This window comes from Podarcis bocagei (genome assembly GCF_964188305.1).
Source record: "Podarcis bocagei genome assembly, chromosome: 4".
Lineage (NCBI taxonomy): Eukaryota > Metazoa > Chordata > Lepidosauria > Squamata > Lacertidae > Podarcis > Podarcis bocagei.
Genome location: NC_138128.1, coordinates 56,734,731 through 56,762,567, shown reverse-complemented (window position 1 = coordinate 56,762,567; position 27,837 = coordinate 56,734,731). Strand labels below are relative to the sequence as shown.

General features: G+C 44.3%; 1 protein-coding gene across 3 annotated transcripts in view; it reads left to right on the top strand.

The window, feature by feature from the left end:
- The first annotated feature begins 486 nt into the window (after positions 1-486).
- The window catches only part of FGFR2 (fibroblast growth factor receptor 2), a 117,044-nt gene continuing 89,693 nt past the window's right edge, over positions 487-27,837 (top strand). For 2 of the 3 annotated variants that reach the window (XM_081192880.1, XM_081192879.1), the window contains exons 1-2: positions 487-1,129; positions 8,302-8,565. In XM_081192880.1, coding sequence (XP_081049006.1) covers positions 8,391-8,565 — 175 coding nt within the window. In that variant the 5' untranslated portion in view covers positions 487-1,129; positions 8,302-8,390. The remainder of the gene's footprint in view (positions 1,130-8,301; positions 8,566-27,837) is intronic. The other variant, XM_081192878.1, reaches the window with a different exon arrangement.

The following is a 27,837-nucleotide window of genomic DNA, read 5'->3' as shown; positions in this document are numbered from 1 at the left end:
TGTGCATGTGTTTGTGTGTTGACATCTTCAGCGGGTCATCCTGCGCCCACCAGGTGGTGGAGATTCCAGCGGGCAAAAAGTGATCACTCAATTATCTGAAATCTCTTCTTTTTAAAGCATCCAACATCATTTCCAAACTCCAGTCAAGGCTGTGAATATCAGCAATACATCAGGAGGCTGTGTGTGTGTGTGTGTGCAGAGATGACATTTTATTTTACTTCTTTGCTTACTGGTTTTGTGGTGCCGCTTGGAGGCGTTTTCCCCCTGAGTGCTTTCTATGAGGTTGCGGGAGAGAGAGGCAGAGAGAAAGAGAGAAAGAAAGAAAGAAAGAGAAAGAGGGCCCTATTCTCCTTAATGCATCTCCAGTGCGAGGGGAAGAGCCTACGGAGTTCAACTATTGCTGAACTGCTGTGATTGGCAGAGGAACTGTCCAGGAAATGGCTCAGGTTTCAACTTCGGGGGAGTGACCAGAGGAAGGAGGGGGAAGAAAGAGAGAGGGAGGGAGAGGGAGAGAGAGAAAGGGCTTGTAGACCTGATAAAGTTTTCGAGTTTGCTTGCAACAGGGATTCTGAATGGACTGGATCTGGACTTAAAGGCAGCTGTGCTTTTTCCTTTTTCTGAGCAACGGCAACTTTTGGGAAAGTTCTCCCTAAACCTGGATCTTTAGAGAAGTGGAGAAGAGCAACAGAAAAAGAAAAATCGCGACACACTGCTTGCCTCCTTTTTCTCAACCCTGTTAGTTTTTCCTTCTCTAAATAAAAAGAGCAAACGCAGCCCCGTTCTGCTGCTCCGTCCAGCTTTTTTTAATTTTTGGAGAGGTTTGGGGGCGCCGGAAAAGAAGGCAGCGTTTGGCTCGCCAGCGGTGATGGGGGCGACGGTGGCCCAGTCTCCCCGCGCGGGTCCGGGGCTTCGCAGCGACGGGTTGGAGCGGCTGCGCGCGGAGTAAAGGCGGAGAGGCGAGATCGTGGGGCTTTTATTTTATTTTTTTTACGGAGAGGTGCTCCTCTCCTTCTCCTCCTCTCCCCGCTGCGGGGAAAAAGAAGGCTGCGGGCGCCGCCGGGCTTCATCCCGCACACACGCCTGCTGCAAAGGAAGAGCGGATCGCTTACGCGGAGCCTTTTCATACCAGGTAATTGGACCAGGCTTGGCTTGCAGTGGAGAGGAGAGGGGGGCCGGGGAGGAAAGGAAAGGGGGGCAATTGGGGAAGTGAGAGAGAGGAATCCTCAGGATCTCCAGGAGTGAGGCTCCCTGAGCCACCTCCGTGCGATCGCTTTGTGCATTTGTGAAGCAACGTGTGTGCCACTTGCGCGATCGAAATTCGCAAGAGCTTTCCCCCTGCAAAGCCGGGGCATCTCCCGGAGCCGCGACGTTGCGCAGCCTGGCATTTGGGATGTTTGCGCCGAGCGACATGTGGCAACTGCCGAGGCGTAGTAAGCGCACGCCCTCCATATTTTGCGTGGGTCTGATCGGTACCCCCCACAGGTGGCGTGGGGCCTGGCGCGGGTTTGGATCCACCCGAAGGGCTGGGAGCGCGGGAGCTCCTTTCCGAATGGGCGCCCGCAAGAATCCTTCCCGCTCCTCTTGCAGTTGACAGTTTGCACCCCTCTCTTCCTCCGTCGCCAGCCTCTACTTTTTAGCCCTTCGCGAGCGGCGCTTTTCGCTCAGAGGTCTTCCGTGGTGATGTGGTTTAGATGGCATGGCAGGCGAGGCTGCGGTTTAACACATGGATTTGGAAGTGCGTAAATTCCAAGGGTTCCTGGGGGCTTTGCGCCCAGGTGGAAGTGCTTAGGATGGCAAAGGTGGTGACAAGGTTGTTGTTTCCTTTCAAGAAGCAGGCGAAGTTCAGAACCACTTCTCCTCTTCTTCTTCTCCACAGTAAAAAAAGGTTAAATAGTATTGTTATGCATATTTCATCCTCGTCTGGTGTGTTAGCCTATTGAGTTCAATAATCTGAGCAAAGGTGTACCTGCTTAAAAAACTGTTGCCAGGGCTTGGGACATTGGAAAGATGACAAGATGAACTATTGAGTATGTGCAGAGTGCCTCGCCGTGCTGGCTGAGCTGCCATAAAGGACAGTTGTTCCTAGGTCAGAGGTTTTCACTTGGCAGCTGATTTTTTTTAGGCTCTAAACCCCCGCTGAGCCCCCATCCCTGTTTATATTTCCAGATAAGATGATATGCAGAATGTATTCCATAAAGAAAAGGAATCATTGTGGATTTTTTACGGTTGTAACAGGACCCAAATTGTAGAGCTATGATTTAATTGGCGTGGCATTAAAGGGCTTTTGTTTGAAGAGGGGGGGAATTGGGAGGGGATCTAGTTTATTCAGTTGCAGGAAGAAGGGGAACCGGGCTTTAGCGATGCTGAACACATCAAAACCTGTAGCCTGTGCAGATTCTTTCACCTATAGTGCTGTGGAAGGACCTAGTTAGGGGGAAAAAACCCTCACCCCCTTCCCAAACACCCCCACATGGAATCCTTTAGTGACTGTTGCAACAATCTGTGCATATGGAGAGAAGTGATTTACATGGAGCTTAGTGGAAACGTGATGTACAAGTAACACAAACGAAAAGAACAGGAGGTCCTTTTCGTGGGGAGGTTGTGTGTGTGTGTGAGTGATGCGATCCATAATTTTCCTTCCTCTAAAAAAAAGGAAAAGACGAGACCCCATATATATATATTCTGTGTATAAAACTGCCTTTCAAACAGGGGCCCATTATGTGGCTGGTGTGAAGCGCCACCAACATTTCAAACCCCATTGTCTCTTTTGTACCAAATCCCTGTAAATCTTCTACTTGCCTTTACTCATTTTCATCTGAAAAGCCTGTTTGGTTTGAATAGACTGCAATAAGCGGCCTCTGGACCTCTGTGGAATGTCAATTAAAATGCAGATTTCCCCCTCTCTCTTTCTGATCCGCAGAAGACTTGGAGAAAAACAGGCTAGTCCCCCAGAAAAGTGAATGAAGGAAGTTCAGACAAAGCAAAACTATTGATGCTGCCAGGCTGTTTTCCCCGAATAACCGTCCAGAATTAATGTTTAATAGCCGATCCCTTTGAAGATGGCAGTGTGAAGGGGTTAGTGGGGCTTCACTCTCCTCCTGCGATCAGACCCAGTCTACTGTCACTTAATTGCTATACAGCTAATTTTCTATAAGCTGGTGGAGGACATTGATCCACACTTGCACAGATTATTATTTTTTTTGGCTGTACTCTAAATGCCTAGGGAGGATACACAGGTCAGAGTATTGATTTGGATGACATACTCTCTGCAAATTACAACCTCCCTGGGGAGTGATAAACACTGCCCACATAACAATGGAGCTAGATTAAAATGAATACTTAGGCTTGGATTTAATTACTGCCTCTCTAGAACAAGCACAACTTGTTTGCGTGCGCATTAAAAAAAAAAAAGTAAATAAATGTGGCAGCTTGAAGGAATTTGGTAGGGCTCCAACCCCAGGCTGTTTTTTCCCATGCTTGTCAGTTTGGCAAAGACATTTGGGCAGGTATGTGACTGAGGTGAAAATTGACTTGATGAGCGGGTGGCCAGGCAAGCCATCAATCATGGGTGGCTGACAACTCCTTCCCCAGTATAGGGCAGTATAGAAGAGAGAAAAGAGTTCCCTTTCAAGGGGAAAAATAAACACTACGTGTGGCTTTCACTGAGCCTGAGACTCCAGGAGGGATTATGCTATTGTAGTCAGGAAGCCAGAATTGTGAAGGCCAAGAAGCATGCTGGGACTGTGTGCCAAACATTGAGATAGGTACATAATTACCCCAGGGTAGGAGGTCTCCCTATAAAACCATCTAGCAGCGACTATAGCAAGTAAGATAAGGGAAAGAACTGGAGTCTGGGTCCCCGCCCCTTCCACCTTCTAGAGAGGCCCATATGCTTGGAGAGGTGGAAGTGGGACTCCGTAATTGGGGAGACTAATGTTCCCTGTGGAAATGATGTAGTGAGAATTATGTAATTCAAAGGCTTGTTGACATGTAAGGGCTATATTGCTTCCAATGTCTTATAGGGAAAGAGTGAATTGTGCTCTTTAGAAATATGTCAAGTTTGACTTTCAAGTTCCTTGCCTGGTAGTTTTGTTGAAGTTAAGTGTGTTGTAAGATGTTAGTCTCACTTTTGTTACAGCTTCATAGAATAAACTCTTCTGTCTCCTCTTCTCCCACTGCTCCCCCCGAAAGCCTCATGTTATATCCCTTTTTAAAATTCTGACAGTCTATATTTCCATTAAGATAGAGTTATGGGTAACTTGTATACTCTTAGAGAGACTATGAATCCTGTAATAAGGCATCAGTAGTCTGGTGAGGGACTGATGGGTTTGAGAGAAGCACTTTACAGGGTTTGTAGGAGCAGAACAAATGGGTCTCCGTGGTTGGCTATAACCATTATGCAACTATAGAAATTAAATTTATTTAAAAGGATTGCATGCTTTTAAGCCTCCCATGCCCTTTATTGATAATATATTTCACCAGTTTCTTTAATATGTCATGTGAGGTTGACTCAGTCCCATTTTCTAGCTTTAAGTATCAAATCAACAGTGACCTTTCAAGAAAATATTGTGCACTGAAGGGTTTATTTCACCAAAGATCTTACTGGTAAAAGTTTTAAGGAACTGCATGTGTTGTTTCTGAAGCATGATGTACCTCGGGTTAAGAACTTAATTCGTTCTGGACGTCTGTTCTTAACCTGAAACTGTTCTTAACCTGAAGCACCACTTTAGCTAATGGGGCCTCCTGCTGCCGCCGTGCTGCTAGAACACGATTTCTGTTCTCATCCTGAAGCAAAGTTCTTAACTCGAGGTAACCTGAAGCGTATGTAACCTGAAGCGTATGTAACCCGAGGTACCACTGTAATACGTTAGAAAACCTAGATTGCATTTTCTCTATTGGGCAGCATACATTGTCTCAATAATTGTCCAGTTTTGGCAATTTTATGTCAGATATTGAGCTGGAAGGATTTTGCCCATAATTACTTTCCCCTGATACACCTTGAGATAACTAGTGTGGGCAGCATGATAACATACTACTTCTAGATCTTTGAATGAGCAAAGCTCTTTACATTTGCATCTTACCCCTATAGAGTCACAGTATGTGATGTAGGTTAGGTTGAGAGAAAGAAAGAGCACAGGCTAAACAAAGAGTAGTAACTGGAATTTGGGTCTCCCGCATCTAAAGGGAAGAAAGGTTCTTGAGTTATTGCTGTGCTCAGAGTGTAAGAGGGTAGTGCAGGAATGAGAGCAGAATAGGTAAAATGAGAATAGCTTTATCTATTGTTCTTTCACAGTTGACAGATAACCTCTGGAAATCCATCACTGACCATATCGCACAGAAGAGCATAATTGCCATGGCTGCTTGATTTATTTGCCTCCTAAAGTCTGGGTGCTGTGTTTGTGTGAGGGAACAAAAGAGGTTTTTGTTTGGTCCAGTTACTAAGGTGCTTCATAAATGTTGTTGTCATCCAGACCAACAGAGTTTTCGTGGGAGCTGTCGCCTTGGCTGAATTGTGTATCTCATTGGCCCTCTGATTTATCAGATTGCAGCTACTTCTCTCACACTCTTGTGCATTGAATGTGGGTGTGCACAACCCCTTCTCTTTCACAGCGCTTCTCTTTTCAAAGTGCTTTGCATACGTTATCTCAATCAATCCTTACAAGGTCAGTTGGTTGGAGTGGGTGCTCCAAGGTCGCAGGTTCGATCCCTGAATGGCACAATTGCATATTCCTGCATTAAAGGGGCTTGGACTAGATGATTCTCAGGGTCACTTCTAACTCTGCTACTCTATGATTCTCTAAGTGTCCTGCTAAGTTGGTGGAGGTACACGGGTAGCGCTGTGGGTTAAACCACAAAGCCTAGGACTTTCTGATCAGAAGGTCGGCAGTTTGAATCCCCGCGACAGGGTGAGCTCCTGTTGCTCGGTCCCTGCTCCTGCCAACCTAGCAGTTCGAAAGCACACCAGTGCAAGTAGATAAATAGGTACCGCTCCGGTGGGAAGGTAAACAGTGTTTCCGTGTGCAGCTCTGGTTTGCCAGAAGTGGCTTAGTCATGCTGTTCACATGACCTGGAAGCTGTACGCCGGCTCCCTCAGCCAACAAAGCGAGATGAGCGCCGCAACCCCACAGTCGGTCACGACTGGACCTAATGGTCAGGGGTCCCTTTACCTTTAAGTTGGTGGAAGCACTGTTATGTCCATACTGCAGGTAGGGGAGTGGGGATGAAAGCATGGTGGATTGCTTGAGACCAAGGACTGAGTTTCATGGGTGAGGTGCTGCAGGTGCTCCAATAGATGCAAAAAGGAATCATGGGTAAAATTAACTCATGTTACCTGCTTCTCCTTTGGCACCTGGCTCTCCTTTACTCCATTTCCACAGCATCACTTCTTCCCGGCTTCCCCTTGCCTGGTTTAGCTTGCAAGCCTCCTGGACTGGGACTCTATCCCTTGTATGGTCTGCGCCATATGAGTGTTGAGCAATAACAGTAACAGATGTCAGCAAGATGAATCCAGAGTTCCCGATTTCAGGACAACTGCTTTTATAGACAAATGCGCATTTCAGCCCACAAATCACATACTCCAGAATGTTCAGTCTTGTAATCACTTGCTCCAGAACAGAATGCTCCGGAGTTGAATGTTTGGAAGATTTCAGACTTAATTGCATGAAAGGGCACTTTATTGTACACTTCCAAACCATGTAAGGCTAGCTCTCCCTGAACAGAGCTTTGAGTTGCTCTATCTTTATCTTGCATTGTCTGGCCGTGTGTACCTTGATAAAGAGAGAGAGAGAGAGAGTCTGCTCTAATTGATTCTTGGCCTTCTGCCATGCAAATTCATGGAAGGATTTGCACAGCGCAAAAATAGAATGTGGTAATTTTGTAAAACGAAACATGATGGGCCTGCACATGTATACAATTATGTGATTTGCTTAAAACAAACTTCATAGATATTTTTTGATTAAAGTAGCTCCCTTAAGCAATGTGCTGGCATCTGAAAACTCCTCAGCCCAAGAGCACGAAGAAATATTCATGTATCCTGAAGACATGGGTCCCATTAATACTTCTTTTCCTCCTCCCCAAAGGAGCAACTCCTTCTCTGTCTTTGCTGCTGCATCTCTCCAGGCAAGAGGGACAACCACACTGTTGCTTTTTCCTTCCTCTTCTTCTTAGAAACAGAGGATGCTGCCTTCATGCTTCATAACAGATAGTCATACAACAGGTACATAGGCACATAGGAAGCTGCCTTTAACCCAGTGGTGTCCAAACTTTTTTCAAAGAGGGCCAGGTTTGATGAAGTGAAGGGCCGACCAAAGTTGTTGACCTTTTTTAGGGTTGAAGTTGTTGAGGCTTTAAAAAAGATTTTGGAACAATCCTGGAGGCAGGTTCACAGATTGAGACCTGAGGCTGAGCGAGAGATTTTAGTTTTTTGTCTGTTGCTATGATATAAAAGAGGGAGAAACAAAAGCAATATGGCACATACGTAGTAAAACTCTTCCTTGATTATATCAGTTCAGGGTGCACGTGGTTGATTGCATGTTCTATCGCTTCTAGGCAACACAACTATCTCCCTGAATACAGTAAACGAGCCCATCAGGGGAAAATGATGAAATGGTATTATTTTCAGTGGCACACACACTTTTCTGTGTGAGGGGAATTCTTTAGGTGTTGAAATATTCAAGCAAGGAGGTCATCTGCCTGCGGTAAAGTAGTAACATCCAGTAAGGTGCTATGTGTTATTTCTGTAGCTTTAAATTGGCTGAGTGAGTCAGTAGATGTAGAACTTGAATACAAATGTTCCAGAGCCTACTGAAACTTATGTAGGCTTTGCCAAAAGAATGGTCTTAGTATTTGACCACTATGACTATATTTCTTCAGCCTCAGATGATCCGTTTGAAAATGAAGCTAAAGCTTAATGATGTGCAATTTGTAGCAGTTTCTGATAGAGTGAAGGCTTTCCAACAGAAGAGAAAGTTTGTCAGCAAACAGCCAGGCAATCCTGCTCTGAGCTTCCTTGTAATCCTTTCTGTGCTTCTCTAGCCTATTTGGCTCACATAGGCTTGCACCCGGTTTCCTACCCAACCTGTTGCTTATGTTACTTCTCCCTCCAACTCAGTTCGGGAATCCAGGGAACCTCCTGTGTTGGAGTCTTCCAATAATAATAATAAAAAAAAATAAAAAATGGAGCAGGTCCTGGATTTGTCTGAACCATTGATGAAAATGGAGGCATGATTGGGGATTTTGCAATTTAAATGCAGAAATTCTGGTTTCCTTAACTCACCAAATGTCCTTCTCCTTTTCCCTTAGGAGAACCAGCAGCAATCGGGAGTAAGAAGGTACTTATTATCAAGGCTTAAGGTGCTCCTTTCAGCCCATGCTTGCGTAGAGGAGCTCAGATGGGAGTAAAGTCCACATGGAGGTATGGAAGAGGATCAGGGACTGGCATTGAGAAGATGGTCAGTTGGAATTCATGTTGCCTTATCTGCCTGGTGGTGATCACCATGGCTGGATTTTCGTTGGCTCGGCCATCATACAATTTAGTTGGTGAAGACACCACTTTGGAACCTGAAGGTGAGTCACTGTTGTTGTTGTTTGTTTGTTTTAAGTTTTTTTTTTTGAATGGGGTCATTAATTTCCGAGGAAGTTCAGGCTCTGTATAAATAACCATGTACCACCAGCACCAAGGTGATCTCATCACTTGTGTGACTTGTGGAAACTCTTCCACACAGGAACTTAGTTTTCTGTCACCTGTGTTGTTACCATTGATACTGCTCTATTGGACCCAACAGAAGAATGATGCTGTGACTAATTCCAGGTATGACTATTTTAGCTACAGAGCTAAGGGAGAAAATGTGGCTATGGACAAAATACAGGAAGATGTATTGGTAACATATATGTAACTACCATGTTGGTTATAGTGTGACCCCCTAGAACAAGTATTTTCAAAGCTTTCCTTCTTAGAACTCTCAAGTAAGCTACTACTATTTTAAGAAAGTTAAGATTGCGATTCTGTACACATTTAACTGGGAGAAAAGCCACTGAAAACTGGGATTTACTGCTGAATAGACATTTATAGGTTTGCACTGTTTCTTGGTTGGTTAATGCAAAATAGGGAGCTTAATTCATTGTTTGACAACTTAAGCCTACAAATAACGTCATGAATTTTGTTTGAGCTAAGCTTTGATTTCTGAAAGGTCATCATCTCCTGTACTAAGTCTTAAAACATGACATCAGTAACATGAAAAAAGACTGTAAGGGGCTCCCACTGGGGTATCCATCGTCAAATAAGGCTTTAGTCATTTCTCAAGAGGAATAAGGCCTTCTAAACCATAGTATTTAACAGCAGTGTTGGGATTCAGTCCAAAATTTCATGCTGAGCTATTTCAGAGCAAAAAAGGCAACATTGTGCATAAAGATTGCTTCTCTTGTTTGAAAAAACAACAACCCCTTTCTGTTTGTTCATTGTAATTTTGTCCACAGGTAGTCTATTGAAAAGAGATGCATAGCTCAAAAATGGCCACAAAAGCCATTTTATTACCACTTATCATTAATTGGGGGTGACCTTTAGCTGTCTCATGAACCACATGCAGCACAATTAATGTTTATATATCTTAATTTACTTGACAGAGCAATGCCATGTTTATTGGACTCATAGATGTCTACATCACTAGATTTGCATTAGCATTTATTACTATCTACGCACCTGCTAAGGATTTCTCTGTTGCGTTTCCTTTCATCCCAAGCCCCCTATTCCAATTATTATTGGCATCTTTTGTCTCATTGGGGGGTGGAGAATCTGTGGATACCATCCCCAGAAAGATGCAGTGTCTAAAGGCAGGTTTTAGGGCTGTGGAGGTACTGCCAAAAGGTGCACCCCAGAATTTGGGAAGCTGTCCTAAAGACTTGTGAATATTCAAAGATGGCAACTCTTGGATAGCACCGAATTGATAAATGGTGCATGTGAAGGGAATCGTTGGTGGGCCCCAAAAACAAACATATGGAGCCACATTTAGTCCATGAGTAGCGTGTTGTGTTGGGCTGTTAATGGAAAAATGGACCCCTTTTTTGTGGGTATGTTTGGTTCTTGCTAGTTTTCTAGCGACTTTCCCCCTTATTGTTTCTAAGCCGCAGAAAAATCCTGCGGTGCAAACGCTACAGGGGGTGTTCTGAAATCCAAACAAAATCTGCATGCCGGTGCATGCCAAAGAAAACACAGAAGAATGACAACACTTCAAATTGCTATTGTGTCTTGTACAAATGAGGGTTTTTGCAGCCGTAATCGTTTGGAACTCTCCTCTGGAGCTGATATTCGTTTAGGGACACCCAGACTCCCAAGTTCCTCAAACTGTGGTATTTTTGGAATTTTAAGATGATGTTTTTGATTACAGCATATGTATTGGGAGTAAGAAAGTTTGCATTATGCTGAGTGGAATAGAGGGCCCCTGTGCTCTATCCCCCCCCCCACCTTCTGGGCCTCACAGTAAGGGGCCTAGTGCATTCTTAATATAGTTGCTGTTATCTTGTAATACAATGAGCTAACACATTTATATTAACTGAACTGTCAAAACAATCTCATCAGTCTAATGTTCATGAAACATGTCCTCTCCCAGATGCTTTGTTGAGGCGATTTGGCCTCTGTATATCATATAAGACTAGGGCTTGCTTCCTCCCTCTCCTCCATCTGTTGGAATGCATAATTGATTCTGTTTCTTTTTGCTTACTCATTTGTATATGAAATTATGCCTTCCTAGAGATACCCAGAAATTGAGAATCAGTTCTTAGAGTTTATTTACATTGGTGATCCGGTTGAATTATGCATTTCTAGAAAAAAAATAAATCTTAATGAAGTGTAGTGATAGTGCAGCCTGTCTTCAGCCGAGCCCACTAGAGATGGCTTTTTTGATTGGGTGAGATTAAAAGAGGCAGGACTCATGACATGTTTAAGGCATGCACCTGTGGCTTGCTTGCTTGCTGCCTTGGGAATGCATCCAACTAAAGCCCTGCTGTTTTAAGGGCAGCTGAATATCTTATTGGTCCTCTATTCCCTCCACAGAGGCCTTCCAGACCTTGTTGGACTCCAACTCCCATCAGCCCCAGCATAATATGAAGAACAACTTATCCTGTGTCCTGATGTCACTATGCTGTTCATTTTCCCTCCTCCACTACAGGCATTCGCTGCTGCCATCAGTATAGACTAGAATAGTGGAGGGGGGAAAGTTGGAATGAAAAGGTGTCTAGCAATATTAAGAGGTCATTTTGGGAGAAGGTTCTGGGAGGGTAGAAACAGAATGGAAAAACAATGCATTTTCCATCTTGCTTCTGATAAATCACCAACATGTGTTCAAGATTTTCTCTGCAACCATGAGGGCTAGCAGCCTGCTATACTTGTTTTCCAAAGAAAGTTTAAGGTTTTGTGTGCTTCTTGGTTTATGTTCAGTAATTTGCTTTGCTGGCTGTTTCCTATTCTAAGCCCCCTGATCATAGGCTTAAAGTGGCAGGGATGTTTCTACAGCACAGCGCAGAATGTTGTAGTAAAGAAAGAATCCACTCTTTGGGGTCATCATAGTAGTTATTCGTTCTTTTTAGGGGTGGGGGTTATCTTCTGATTAGCTCTTTGAAGGGAGTGTGCATTTTAAAAGCATCTTGCTTCTGGACTAGATATTCACTGTACAGAATCTGGATCTTATCAGCATGTGGCATTATTGAAAAACAACCAATTTTTTTTCCTGCGGCAGAAATGTCGTTTACATATATGAAACAATTTCAGATGTGAGAACACTGGAGAATTACTAGCAGAGAGAAAACAGGCTTCCAAACCTAATGGCATAATAAGAACTTTCATGTGGCAGAAGAGATGCAGGAGTGTGGGATGATAATGGAATTCAAACGCCATAATTTGCTCAGCTCCTTTTGCAAACACTACTTTTTTACGCTGTTGGCGTTTTTTTCAATGGTACATTCTGCAGAGAAAAAAACCATGCTTATTCTCTGGGGAGGTCTAAAGACCCCATAGCACCCCCCCTAAGCCTTACTACTTGAGTCAAGAATAGAATGTAAGACACTTCATGTGACTGTAAAGGAATTATTTAGTGAATTGGGTTAACATCAGAATCCAGCACATACTTACTTAGAAGCAACTCCCACCGTGTAAAATGGGGCTTACTCCCAGGAAAGTTTGCCTGGGACTTCTTCTAAAAATGTGAGTGTAAGATCGGATTAAATTTGGATTAACCTCATCTAACAAAATTATTATAAAATGATTTTTAAACTACAAATAAATTGAACATATTATTTTATTTAAAGAGAAAGTTCTCAGAACACCACATAAATATTATAGCATCTTAATACTTAACTGGTGAGCACACATTCATATCCTCTGAGCATCTCTACTCCAAAGTAAGACCCATTGAGTTCAGTGAGATGAGGCTTACTCCCAAGGAAGGGGGTATAGTAGCTTTTGTCCCCTTCATTTACTACACTTGGGTCACATCCATATCATACATTTAAAGCACATTTATACCACCCTAACAGCCAAAAGAATGCTGGGAACTGTAGTTTGTTAAGGGTGCTGAGGGTTGTGAGGTTGTTAAGGGTGCTGAGAGTTGTTAGGGGACTCCTCACAGAGCTACAATTTCTAGGACCCTTAAAGAACTACAGTTCCCAGGATTCTTTCAGGGATGCCTGTACAGTGTGGTTGTGACTACAGTGCGCCTCATTTACAGAATATTTATGAAGTCCTAAAGCTATTACAACAATTGAACATTAACACATTTCAGGAACTCTTTGGTGTTTGTGGTACTACTCCTGGAAGAGCATCTTTGAGGTGCACCTTCATGTAGGCTGCCTTCTTATTTCAGATATTTCTCCTAAAATTCAAGGACAGACTTCAATGAACTTCCAAGCATGGATTTTTAAATGAAGCAACACCATTTATGAAAGAATATACCTAGCAGACTCTCGTGAGTCCCGTTGGGTCTTCTGTCTTGGCACATCTTCAGGGACTTCAAAACGCTTGGCATTTAGAGTATCTGATTGAATATGTGCTTTCATTCAAGAATGATGAATTACTAACAATTCAGTTAATTTGATTAGTAGATGATACTAAACCCACTATATGGCATTATTTTGATGGGAACATTTTCAAGGTGGTTAAGTAACTTTTACATGTGTCGATGATCAGTTCTTTGCTTGGAAGTGTCTCATAATGTTGTCTTAATTGCTGTTTGCATAGTAATGGATGAGACCCCAGTCTTGAGAGCAGCCTTCAGGCACTGCTGTTGTGCAAATAATAAACCATATTTGTACACCGGAATATGTTTGCTGTAAGCACGCCATTGCACCTTGTGGTATCAAGTTTGCTGCCAAGCATAGTCACGATGACAACCCAGTATTACCAGCACAGCCCCAGATGACTAAACAACTGCATTCTGTTGTGAAGTGCTGTAAAGTACCGTATTTTTCGCCCTATAAGACGCACTTTTCCCCCTCCAAAAATGAAGGGGAAATGTGGGTGCGTCTTATGGGGCGAATGCAGGCTTTCGCTGAAGCCTGGAGAGCGAGAGCGGTAGGTGCGCACCGACCCCTCTCGCTCTCCAGGCTTCGCGGACCTCTCCCCAAGCAGCGGGAATGTTCCCGCTGCTTGGGGAGAGTTGCCGGCATCCCGAAGCCTGCGCGCGCTGATCCCAGCGCCGGCAGGCTTCGTGGATCTCTCCGCAAGCAGCGGGAACGTTCCCGCTGCTTGGGGAGAGTTGCAGGCATCCCAAAGCCTGCCCGCGCTGATCCCAGCGCGTGCAGGCTTCGCGGATCTCTCCGCAAGCAGCGGGAACGTTCCCGCTGCTTGGGGAGAGTTGCAGGCATCCCGAAGCCTGCCCGCGCTGATCCCAGCGCCGGCAGGCTTCGCGGATCTCTCCGCAAGCAGCGGGAACGTTCCCGCTGCTTGGGGAGAGTTGCAGGCATCCCGAAGCCTGCGCGCGCTGATCCCAGCGCCTGCAGGCTTCGCGGATCTCTCCGCAAGCAGCGGGAACGTTCCCGCTGCTTGGGGAGAGTTGCAGGCATCCCGAAGCCTGCCCGCGCTGATCCCAGCGCCGGCAGGCTTCGCGGATCTCTCCGCAAGCAGCGGGAACGTTCCCGCTGCTTGGGGAGAGTTGCAGGCATCCCGAAGCCTGCCCGCGCTGATCCCAGCGCTGGCAGGCTTCGCGGATCTCTCCGCAAGCAGCGGGAACGTTCCCGCTGCTTGGGGAGAGTTGCAGGCATCCCGAAGCCTGCCCGCGCTGATCCCAGCGCCGGCAGGCTTCGCGGATCTCTCCGCAAGCAGCGGGAACGTTCCCGCTGCTTGGGGAGAGTTGCAGGCATCCCGAAGCCTGCCCGCGCTGATCCCAGCGCCGGCAGGCTTCGCGGATCTCTCCGCAAGCAGCGGGAACGTTCCCGCTGCTTGGGGAGAGTTGCAGGCATCCCGAAGCCTGCCCGCGCTGATCCCAGCGCCGGCAGGCTTCGCGGATCTCTCCGCAAGCAGCGGGAACGTTCCCGCTGCTTGGGGAGAGTTGCAGGCATCCCGAAACCTGCCCGCGCTGATCCCAGCGCCGGCAGGCTTCGCGGATCTCTCCGCAAGCAGCGGGAACGTTCCCGCTGCTTGGGGAGAGTTGCAGGCATCCCGAAGCCTGCCCGCGCTGATCCCAGCGCCGGCAGGCTTCGCGGATCTCTCCGCAAGCAGCGGGAACATTCCCGCTGCTTGGGGAGAGTTGCAGGCATCCCGAAGCCTGCCCGCGCTGATCCCAGCGCCGGCAGGCTTCGCGGATCTCTCCGCAAGCAGCGGGAACCACCGCTGGGCTCCCACGGCTTGCAGAGAGCTGCCTGTTTGCGGGCTGGGGTCGGGGGAAGCTCGGGCTGCCCCAGCCCCGCGCCTGGGGGGGAAATAATTTTTTTCCTTTATTTCCCCCCCAAAAAACTAGGTGCGTCTTATGGGCCGGAGCGTCTTATGGGGCGCAAAATACGGTAGCATGAGTAACTGCAGAGCTAGGCTGCACATAGTTAAGAAACACCAGCATGTAGCTCCCAGTTTTGGGGGCCTGCTATTAGAATCCCAAGCATCTAATCTCATCTAGATAATATTAAAACATTGCCATCTGTGCTAGAATTTCTTCCAGGTGTAACAAGGCATGGAATGCTATGGAATTTCTGTATGCGAACTGAGCAAATGCCATTGCTGGAAAATTTAGATGGGCAAAATGTATGCAAATTTAAAAATAATAATCCTGGCTCAACAACCCAAAAGTATGCCACTGTGGTCTTTGCTATTGCGCAAGCAGCCCATGGCTGAACACTGAGGGTCTTCTGGTAGATTGTAACTGGGCATAAGCTCTTCCTGGCCATTGCCTTCAAAATCCTAGCATCAGCTCTTTCTCCAACAGATGAGACTACAAAGTACTGTACTAACTGCTGTGTTGTATCCTGTGGTCCTGTCAGCTGATATAAGGCATTTTTCAGCAGAACAATGAGGGAAGCAATTTGGGTGATTCCCACAGCACTACCACAGCCCCTGCATCCTTCTTAAATCTGCTCTGGAGGGTCCCTGAACCCACTGGAGCATATTAGGAGTGGGGGCTGCAGGGGAGAGGGGACAATGGGAAACAGCAGAAACTGCTCCCCCCCCCCCATGATGGAAGCCTTATCCATCAGTTGAGTAACACTGTTAGATACAAACTAGCAGGGGTTCTTTTTATTTGATCTAAAACAGGCTTCCTCAACCTCAGCCCTTCAGATGTTTTGAGACTATAATTCCCATCATCCCTGACCACTGGTCCTGCTAGCTAGGGATCATGGGAGTTGTAGACCAAAAACATCTGAAGGGCCGAGGTTGAGGAAGCCTCATCTAAAACATAATTAATTCCCACCGCTTTTCCTTACAGCAACATGCGTTCTAATAATTGTTACTCTCGTGGTAGAATGCATATACCGTATTTTTCGCCCAATAGGGTGCACTGGCCCATAGGGCGCACCTAGGTTTTTTTTTGGGGGGGGGGGAATAAAGAAAAAAAATTATTTCCCCCCCAGGTGCGGGGCTGGGGAAGCCCAAGCTTCCCCAGACCCCAGCTCCCAGAACAGGCTGCTATCCGCAAGCCACGGCTAGCGGAGAGCTCCGCAAAGCCCGAAGCCTGGGGCGTGCTGAGCTCAGTGCACCCCAAGCTTCTGGGTGCAGGCAAGCTCTCCTCAAGCCTGGAGAGCGAGAGGGGTCGGTGTGCACCGACCCCCTCGCTCTCCAGGCTTCAGCGAAAGCCTGCATTCGCCCCATAGGACGCACACACATTTCCCCTTCATTTTTGGAGGGGAAAAAGTGCATCCTATAGGGCGAAAAATACGGTAACTGAACGCGTGGCACTTTTGCTGGGCTGGAAGATGGTGCTTGAATTAGAGGGGACAAGGTTTTTAATTTTTTAAAAATCCTAGACACAATCATGATTTCAGATTCTTATATGCAGTTGCTTTTTTGAGCACAGGTTTGGCACATGGAGGGTTTTCCCAAGCCCCATGTTTGCAGTATAGCCACATATTAAATACAGACAACTGATGATGTACTGGTGCTTTTCTTACATTGTACGCTTTTGTACACATGCATTGTGTCAATAAAAGGAAAGAGAGTAGGCTTAGCGAAATATTATTTATTTTCTTTATTTATTGCATTTGTATTCCACCTTTCCTCCAACGAGCTCAAGGTGGCGTACATAGTTCCCTCCCCACCATATTATCTTAACAACAACCCTGTGAGGTAGGTTAGGCTGAGTGGGAAACCCAAGGTCACCCTTAGAGCTTCGTGGCTAAGTAGTACCATTCTACTTCCCCCCATTTTCTTTTTATGACTTAGAATGGAAGCTAAGACGTTAATTTTTTGTATGTAAGTTTTCTTCTGCACAGATATTTTTGAACACCTGTAAAATTTTACTTTCTGGGAAATGCGGTAAATCTTGATCGGTCCACATGAGGCTGTATTCTAAGGAATCTCCAACATGTCAATCGTAGGGTAAATCACCCTGGAATGACTCTTCCTGATAAAAAGTGAGACTTGAGCTGCAGTTTGCCTCCTACAGTTGCTCTTTGCTAGTTCCTTTAAAGCAGGAAATCTGTATTAATTCTGCATTGTGTAAGTGGAATGCCTTGTGTCTTGAGAGAGGCTTTTAAACCTGATCAACATTCTTGTCACAGAGTGAACCCTAATGAAGTTAACCCTTAAGGATGGGAGGTTTGACCGCACATACTGGTTGAAAGACAACTTCGTTGAATTGAATAATTAGTTTAGACATGTATTTGATAAATAGCAAGCTCACTCTTGACCTTCTCTCACTCACGTTGTCTGTTGAGAAACCTGCTGGGCTAGTTAATTTGGTCTCTCCTTGGCATTTAAATCCCTTTTCAGCTGGTGTACAGACAAACTGTCACTGGGTTTTTAAACAAAACCATTGCTAAGTTAAACTTCTCTCTCATTTTTGAAAACAAAAGTATTTACAATCTTCCCAAGGTACAGTTTTCAAGCCAGGTACACCTTTTTGGCTCAAGGGCACAGCAAACTGTCATGGGGGCCTCAGAGGATCCATTTCACGGAAGAAAACTGGTGATGCTTAGAATTCCATCTTCAAACAAGCCCCGCCCCCAATAAAACAGATGCCAAAAAAAAGAAAAGTAGACAGCATCTCCCTTACAAAACAGGCAAAGTGCCCCTACTAAGCAAAAAGAAAAAGTGGGCAAAACACCCAGTCTTAAAGAACAGACAAAAAACTTAAAAGCATGCAAAACCCAAGAGGAACACACATCTATGCAGGGGCCAAAGGCTTTATTGGGAAAGAGAGGGTTAGGATTAGAGTTAGGGTTAAGGTGGAGTGTTTGGATGACTGCTTTTCATTCTAGCCACTTAGGACCACCCTTGGTAAAAGCTCAGGGTCTTTTTTCCATTAAAAATTAGGGGGTCTTCACAGATGCCATGGTAATGTGTATCTGCGGGCATTATGCCCCTATTGGTGCCACATCATGGACCCCAAGCTTAAGTTCTTGTCTTGGTTGCCTCCAAACTTCCATTTTGTTTTTCAAAGAGGTTTATACTGTGAGCATTCAGATGTTCACAGATTATGATCTAAGGGCTTTTATTAATTGCCATATGTTAGAAGCAAAACCATTTGTGTGAAATAATTTTCTTTTCTTTTTTTGAAATTTCAAATTTTTGAACTTTACAATTCCTGCAGAGATTGGTAATTTTGGACCAAATTTCAGGATTTTGTGGGATGAGGTGTGTATGCATTCAGACACCACTGGCATCAGAGTTCCTGCATACAGCCCTAGATTTTAATATAAGCCTTACATTTCAGATTGAGCAGCTGTGCTTTTCATTTAAAATTGTATGTTGAATTCAGGAACTTAGTTACATTTACTAATTTTGGATGGCTATATTTCAGATCTAACTCACTGGCTCACTTTTAGAGAATATGCTCTGTATGCAGGAGTGATTAGATTCAATCTCTTGCATTTCTAGGTAGGCGTGGAAAACATCCTTGTCTGAAAACTCAAAGTGTCACTGTGAGTCAATATAGAGACGGTACCGAGGTAGATGGACCAATGATTTTTGTCTGTAGAGGGCAACTTCTTCTGTTTAAGGGAAGATAACCACCTCCTGTAGGGGAGAGTTGGGATCCACGATGTGGGTTGTCTCCACCCACTGGTAGGAAGCCTGAAAAAAAAGCTTTGAGGGATACTTCAGGGGAGAGACAACCCTCTTGGTCCACTTCCATTTCCTGCCTTTGCAGGTAGGAGTTTTCTTGCCTGCTGTTTTCAAAAGAAAAATTTGGTGCCTTCTAGAGGTTGCTGAACACCCAATATCCCCAGGCAGCATGGGCAATGGTTAGAGATAATAGGGAGCTAGAGATAATGGGAAAAGGATGCGAGTGGCACTGTGGTCTAAACCACTGAGCCTACGGCTTGCTGATCAGGAGGTCGGCAGTTCAAATCCCCGCGACGGGGTGAGCTCCCGTTGCTTGGTCCCTGCTCCTGCCAACCTAGCAGTTCCCTGGCGGGAAGGGAAACAGCGTTTCCGTGCGCTGCTCTGGTTCGCCAGAAGCCGCTTAGTCATGCTGGCCACATGACCCGGAAGCTGTACGCTGGCTCCCTCAGCCAGTAAAGGGAGATGAGCGCTGCAACCCCAGAGTCAGCCACGACTGGTCCTAATGGTCAGGGGTCCCTTTACCTTTAGAGATAATGGTAAGGGCACCAGGTTGGGGAAGCTGCTTCATGGAACCCTCACATGGCATCCTATATCCAACATCCTACATAGCCTCCATAGAACCCTTCACTCTTAGTTATTTTCCATAGACCGATGATTAAAATGGGAAATAGCCAAATTTTAAAATAGTTTATTGTGGCCTGAGAATTTGTAATTACATTTTACAAGCGACAAGAGAGTTTACCATGAAAATGCTGACAGGACCAGAGTTCTTAAGGGAAGTCATGGTTTTACAATGGATGAGGCAACAAATGGTCAATCTGTGCCCATAATAAGTGTAGCGTGACACTTAATATTTTGTAGACCCCCTTTTCCAACTTTGCTAGAAACATTTTAATCTCCTTACTTTTAGTACCTCATTTAACCAGACATTTAATTCCTGCTTAAAGTAAATATTTTATTTGGAAATAGATTTATAAAGAAAAGGACTGTGTAATTTAAGTATAGGTAATAGAGCAAGATATCTGGAAATTGCCGTTTTGAAAATGGTGAAGGCTATAGGAAAGGTTTCTTGCTTTCTAAGTCTGAAACGATGCTGGAATACTGGCTGAGTGGCCATAGAAAGTCAGCGAAATAATCATGAGGCCAGTTAATTAAAATCAGTTCATTGGAAGCGAGAGTTTCAAGTTACAGTACTATAATTGAGAGAGCAATCCTATGCACACTTAGGTGTGAGTAAACCCCATTGAACTTCCAAGTAAATACACATAGGATTGTACTGCACTAGTTCATGCTTCAACCCATTGTGTGTGTGTTTTTGCCCCCAAATGTGAGGTAGGCCACCTCAATAAGGAAGGGTGGCCTTGTTTAATTATGACAATGTCTTCTCTTTATAATACTTAGGCTACAATGCTCAGATCACTTTCTGTGTTGTTGACGTTACTAAGTGGTTTGCGGGCTGCAGGCTTAGTTTGAGTCACATACACCATTCACAGGCATACAGTCAACAGAGCCTACATAGTTTTTAAGCTTTTAAAAGACAAATGGCTCTAAAATGGTTTCGGGGATGGATGGAAAGCACAGTCCTGGGAAGGTTCCATTTCAACTTCCCTCACTTCAGCCTATGCTGCATTTTTAATTCCTTCTTGCTCTGTTCTTTGTAGGCACTCAGCAGCAACTGAACCTAAAACAAAAGGCTGCTCTTCTGTGACTAGTTTGGTCCTCAGCACAGAATATTAATCGGTTTTTAAAAGGCCAATAAAGGTTTTACATTTTGCGTGGGTCCCACTGTGCAGCTAAGTTGTGATTAATGTTGTGTGCACACATTTTCAGGTTCTCTTGTCACAAAGCAGGCCAAGGCAGAGATGATACCTTTGGGTTTTAAAACACTCAAAGCCATGCACCTCCATGTCAGCTAATTATCTTTAAATAAAGAGGCAAGACACTATAGTCATTTCTGTCATTTAGCTTTATGATGCCCTTCAATCTCAGCGTGTGTGCGTGTGTAAGGTAATAGCTAGTCAGGCCTTCCGAATAGCAAGCCTGCTTAAGCAGTTTAAATGGCTAAGGTAGTTGAGTGTGTCTATCCTGGGGGAAATGAGAGACCTCATGGGTGCCTACCACTGAAGGGGCAAATCTTGTCAAAATCGTAATGGAATAGTGAGTGATTAATAGGTGTGAGTGATTAGCTCTGACTTTTGTGGAGCAATTGTCCTGTCTGGCCACAACTTGCCACCCAAGTGCACCAAGTGCAATATTCTTTTCATATGACAGCACAGAAGAAAGTCATTGAAAGGCTTTAGTTAGGTTGAATGCGGGCTGCTTTTCACAATGTGAAAATGCCGTGACTTGATACTCTTGAGTTAAGAGCAGTATGGTGCAGTATTGTTTTATTTTTATTGGAACTGGGCTTAGCTGGTTAAATTATTCAATGAAATTCACACCTTCTGAGTGAAATATTGTATTTTTCTATGCATGTTCATGCTTTGGCAACCAAGTTTGTTTCTGCTGCATCCATTTTGGCCCCGCAGTAAAGCTGGTGACAAGGTAATGGTAGACTTCCGCATGTTGGGGCCAAGATCATTGCTATATAGTCCTGTGGAGTCAGTTCCTACTGCACTGCATTTTAGAACTGGGTCCTCTGTTTTGTCACTTTTTGTTCTTCGGATGGAATACTTGGATCTTTGTTGATTCCCCTTGTTAGTTCCCTAGGGGGGTGGGGAGACTCCTGTCATACAGAGTTCATTTATTTATTTACTTAGCAGATTTATACCCTGCTTTTTGACTAGGTTTCTTAAAGTGGCTAACCTCGTTTATAAAACACAACAGATACACCAAGAACCATACACTCACAAAAGAAAACAACTGGCAAAGAAACAAGAGCCAACACCACATGTCCTTTCCTACAGGGCAGATGGTGCCAGCTGGCCCTATAGTGAAGAGGGGACAGCCTGTCTCCTGGTGTTGTATTTGTTTGTTTCCCCTTCTCTCTTCATCCTTCACACAGGGCAGATGGTATCAGTATAAAAGTCATACTTAGTATTCGTATGGCACTTTTGAATATTCAAAGCACTGAAGTGTGTGAGTAGTAGTGTAGTGTTTAGAGCAGGGTTTGCCAACCCTTTTAGGCCAGTGGACACATTTGGAATTTCAAGATAGGGCAGTGAACACCAGTCAGAAAATGGCTACTGTGGTGGCATGGCACAGGACAACATGGCTGGCAAATTTAAATCAGGTGAAAAAGAGGTGGGATCCCAAAATCATGTAAGGCAGGCATATTCTTCCCCATCAGCTGCCCCATATATAGGAAAACACCTGTATTAGCTACTGCCACCCTTACTCACAATGAAACTTTTCACATTTCTCCTCTGCCCAGAATGGAGGGTGGGTGTCTTGGCTTGGCATCCAGTAAAATGTGGGCATATCTAAGGGGATGTGTAAGAGAGCCAAGCCAGTGCAGACATTTCCCGAGCAGGAAAGGCAATCGGTCTCTTGCACATTGTGCATGCTTGAACTATATTTACGGAGACCTTCCCTGGGACAAACAGTGCATGTTGGTTTAGAGTGCTGAAATAGGACCTTGGAGACTTCAGATCCCCTCCCTGAACTACAGTTCTGATGGTGGTTTAACCAGCAAGCAGTCTTTCCAGGGAACTCTGGGAATTGCAGCTCTGTGAGGGGAATAGGGGGGCTCCTAACAACTCTCAGAGCACTAAGCAGCTCCCAGAATTCTTTGGGGGAAGCCTTGGCTGTTTAAAATGGTGTCATAATGCTTTAAATGTGTGATGTAAATGTGACCTAAGATGCAAGCACAGTTCATGCTGCAGTGAACTGTTACCCTGCTAGTTATATGATTCGGAGTCTGAAACATAGGATCCCTCACCTATAGCAGAGTAGCGTGTCTGGTGAGGGAGCTCATTCCAGCTGACTCCAAAGGGGCCAGTTTCCCCTTTCCGGTCATGAGTAGTCAGTTCTGTTTTTCAGGCACACTATAACTTGAACCAGTTTTTACTGTGTTTGCTGCTTCGCATTATCTTTTTCCCTTCTGAAAACTCCTCAGCCATAACTTGAGCCTTGAAAGTCTGTGTGGCTGTAAATGGAAGCAGAGTCTCCATTTTCCCTTTTGCATTTATCTTAAATATCAGTAATAACGGAACAGCAGATTTCTTAAGTCTCAGTTTTGCATTTCCAGATTTAGGAGTCCTCCTATAAAAGTGTTGGAAAATGTGCTCTTTGTTTTGGATATATCTGCCTCAGAGTACAATGAGAGAAACAGCTTTGTTCCCATGCTCTCCCCCCCCTCCCATGCACAAACAACAATCTCATATTTATCACACTTTCCTGCTTGTATATTATAATTAAAGTTCCCAGCATATGAGTTTGGTAGTTTGTCAAAGAGTTCGAAAATTCAGCCAAATTCCTTTCCTTTGCATTGTTCTGCTACTGAAGTCTTTTTTTGTATTTAGAGGAAGGGGGGGCGGACTCGCTGCCTTTTTGTAGGGCTGTCTTTGGCAGAGGAGGACTTTCATCGTCCAAGAGGATGTTTATGATGGGCTTACTGAATATTCATCAGCACAGCTGGAAAAGTTGATAGTTGCACAGAAAACCCCACATATGGACAATGTGGTTTCAAAGCTTTTTAATGCTGAGACCAGTTTGCTGAGCGGTGCACAGAAGTTTAGCGGGGGGTGGGTGGGGAATTGTCCATGGCTGTTTTTGATTTGATGTAATTTATTATTTATGATTTTTTCTTTATTTAAAAAATGGTTAATCACACTGAGATATTTTCATGGGAAGCAATCCATAAATTCAATAAATAATAATAAAGGATAATAGTTATATAGTGGACGCTCGGGTTGCGAATGTGATCTGTGCGGGATGCACATTCGCAACCTGCAGTATTCGCAACCCGCAGTGGTGCGTCTGCGCATGCATGGGTTGCGATTTGGTGTTTCTGAGCATGGACGACCCCCGAAACCCAGAAGTAACCCGTTCTGCTACTTCTGGGTTTTGGCGGGTCCATAACCTGAAAAAACGCAACCTGAAGCGTCTGTAACCCAAGGTATGACTATATTTTAAACTTATAAAGGTATGTGTGCCTGTTCATACATGGGGAAACCTCCAACACCTCCTCCCATTATTCATGACCACTTGTTCTAGCTAAGGATGATGGGAGTTGTAGTCCAATAACAGCTGGGGACCCATGTTTGAGAAGCACAGTGTCTAACTCCTGCCCTGTCTCTCCCTTACACCAGACCAGCCTACATGCTCTGGCTTCTTTCTCCTAGATCTGGTTGCACCCCATCATCTCGCCTGCTAACAGGACAGGCAGCTGTCTGAAGTCAACAAGAAAATATACTCCTCCTTCCCCTGCCCCCCAAAACCCGATCAACAGAATGTACTCTAGGCTGGCAGAAAGCTGGGTTCACGGGCGTTCTCTTCCATAATGTTGCTGCTTCATTGACTGCAGCATGGTTTTTAACCTCTCCGTTCAGCACAGTAAAATTCGGAATCGAAGGAATCCTCTCAGTTTCTCACTGATACCAAAGTAAAAAGTTGGTGCATGCACAGTGGCAAAGTTTCTATGGTTTTATGCTCAGGTATGGAATACTGACCACGGGGCATCTTTGCCTGAGTAAGGTGAATTTTAGCTCTGAGTAAGGGGGAAAGGGGCACAGGTAGAAGATAAAGGCACAGATAAGCGCTTAGGCAAGCTTAATTATTTGTGACTTGCAGAGAAGTGGTTTGACCTATTCATTTATCAGGGCCGGTTCTACCATGAGGTGGAATGAAGCTGTCAGCTCCGTCAGCTGATCTTGATGTCACAAAAAGGCAACAAATTGTTAGATTTACTGAATTTCTTATTGCTTTGATTTTATTCCTGGGAAGATGGAAGAGACACGGGATTTTCTTTCTCAGGTGATAGAATAGCTTTGTAGGCCTTGGGAACTGTGCACTTTGCCTGAGGTGAGGTGAATACCACCTTTGCGCTTGCGCCTCAGGTAGGAAAATACCTTGGCTGGCCCTGACATTAATGTAAAAATCTGTGTTATTTTTCTCGTTGTTGCTCAAATTACTAACAGGACAACATGAGAACAATGGCATTTATTTTTAAAATAAAATACTCCCCCCCCGTAACTCTGCTCAGCATATTAAGTGCAGTGTCTAGGTCCCAATCCATTATTTAAAAACAAGAACAAAACCAAAAGAAGATATGTTGATATCAAACCATAGAGCAACCTAAATGAATATTTTATTTATTTGCTTCAAGAATTTTATAGGCTGCCCTCAAGAGTCATGCTCACTCCAGGTGACTTATACAAAATACAAATGATAATAGTGATACAATAAAATATAATAATTAATTTTCTGATTTCACAATAGTCTTTATGCTATTAAAATTTTGTAAGTCACTTGGAGACTAGTTATTCATCTAATAGATAGAATAAATAATTTTAAGATAATAAACATGAACAATATTTCACAACACTGAAAAAACATTTTTTTAAAAATACATATCCCTCCTCTGCCCCCCTTCCAAACCAGCCAACCAACAATCTGGCAGGTAAATCCATACAAAAGAAGTTCAAGCTTGTTTTCTCCTGCTCTGGAGAGTAGGACCCAAACCAATGGCTTCAAGTTATGAGAAAGGAGATTCCAACTAAACACAAGGAATAACTTTCTGAGGAATAACAGTGGAACGGACTCCCTCAGAAGGTGGCGGACTCTCCTTCACTGGTGGTTTCAAAGCACAGTTTGGATGGCTTTAGTTGAGATTCCTGCATTTCAGGGAGTTGGACTAAATGAGCCTTAGGGTCCCTTCCACCTCTACAATTCTACAGTGCAGTATAGGAAATCCCTCTTGAGTAGACTACTGGAAACAAGCGGGCTTCAAAGCTTTCCCGAAGGAGGAGCGACCATTTAAAAATGTGTAGTACTTCATTATAGGGCTTTTGTTAGGCCTGCAGTGTTAATATTTGAAGGATGAGAAGTTGTCTAGTAGTATGTCAATTGGCAACAGCATCTATTCAGGGCCGATCTTTTATCGTTGCTGCTTCTGCATGCTCAAGCCCCATGCCAAACCAATAAATGTTTGACATGGGGAGGCTCTATGGTTTAGGAGGCATGGGAGTCTTATAGTGGGAGCAGTTCCCTCCCCTGAGTAACCATAATTCCTACATTATCAGCTTTCCTTTTTTTAAAAAAAGAGAGAGTAAGGTTGTTGTTTTTTAGCATTTGTAGAACCTGAGATACGAGGCAACACGTACAGGCATTATATTTATCATTTGTGTGTGCGCGCGAAACAAGCCTGCTCGCCACTTTGAGTGTTTTTACTTTGCCTCACTCTGCGACAAATGCCTGTGGATGCCCAACTTGAGATAGCAGGATAAATGATTTCCCATGTCAGTGCCATTGGCTCTGGAAAGGTGTCCTTTGATGGATGTAGCCACAAATCCCGCACAGCCTTCTCATTTCCCATGGTATCAGTACAGGGTAAGGCTCAGCTATGCCAGAGAAGCTAAGCAGGAACTGGCCATTAGTCGATCCAAGATGGAGAGAGATAACTTCAGAGGTTTACAATCCACTTTGCACAAGGCTAAAAAGAGATACATTTTTAAAATGGGGAAGCATTTACTATACGTATAAGGCAAGAATGATACTTTAGGTGGTTTTTAAAAAATTGATGATGTTTGCCTAATATTTGTAGTCTGTGTTTACAAAACCCGTTTCGTTAGATTCCATGGATGGATGATAAATAAGGAAGCAGCTGTGAGCTAGTTGGGTGATTTTGTATTTTTATTATTATTTAAAAGGCAGTCAGTGGTAGACTATTTCTGAGGATGGTATTTTAATAGAAGCCATTTTCTTTGATCCAAAGCACTTGTGTAATTGTCTCTTAAAGCATGTTGCTGGGGTGGGGTGGGCTTTTTATACTTTCTGTAGGACTTTTAGTATGACAAAAACGGTTAAGTCTATACTTTGATTAGCAGCTCGTCTAAAGCTCAGCATCCTCTTAATTTTATTTTAGAGACACCCTGCAGTGGGAAACAATCTGTCTGTTGTAGGGTTGCCATATTTCAAACTGTTGAGCTTTTTGGGCAAAAGCACAAAAATAAATGCCGCTTTTGAGCTATTTTTATGGAGAAAATGGCACTGCTGCCATGGGCTGCCATATGTCCGGATTTTCCTGGACATTTTCCGGATTTCCGCCCAGACACTACTGCCAACTGGAAAATCTGAATGTATGGCAACCCTAGTTGGTTGCAACATTTGGGGGGCGGGCAATAGCACATTCTTAGACTGGTCCATGAGAATTTTGCAATAACAACCCAGAAGTTAGCTCCAATTTTCTTTTTTACGGCACCAGTAAAAGACATGGGAAAGATCTGCAACATCCTGCTGAATTTATTTATTTTTTTGACCTTCAATACCTGCTTCTTAGAACAAGCATGTAATATTTCTTGGTTGTAAAAAACTGGAATATGTTTTCATATTTCCTTAAAGAGAAGAACAGACTTTGAAAAAGAGCCCAAGGTTTGATCAGGAAACTAGGTTTGTGCCTGTGTCACTGCTTTTTCATCCAAGTTTTGAATGGGATAAAGGGATAAATTATCTATAACGGGCAGCAGAACAAGCTTCCCATGGCTTCCAGGGTTCCACCTCCTCAGCAGAAAGAGATGAGCTCAGCCTCCTACAGTTCTAGGAGACACACTTGGCTACTTTTGAGTTTCTCCTACTGATGGGCAGTTCATATAGTAGAAAGAACTTAGTAAGCTGCATGTCTCTAGCCCTGTTCAGGCGTTGAAAACCACATGCTCTTCATCAAGTGAAAGATTTGTGGGGATGTGTTCTTTGTCGCCACTGGCTCTCAACCTAGCTCTGCAGTGCTCCAGACAATGCAGTGTGACTGTCTGCAGAAGGGAGCCTTCTGTACTAGCTCAGGGGTTCTGAGTCATATGGAGAGCCTACACAAGGTTTTCCAAAATAAATTTCCCCTCCAGAAAAAATACCAGTGCCGTATTTTCCCGTGGAAATTTTTCCATTTCATGAGTTCATTAGCAAAAAGTAAATGGATGCCAGTTGCAAATAAAATATCAGGCAAGCACGGCAACTTCAAGATGTTGGCCTTGCTATACAAGTAATAT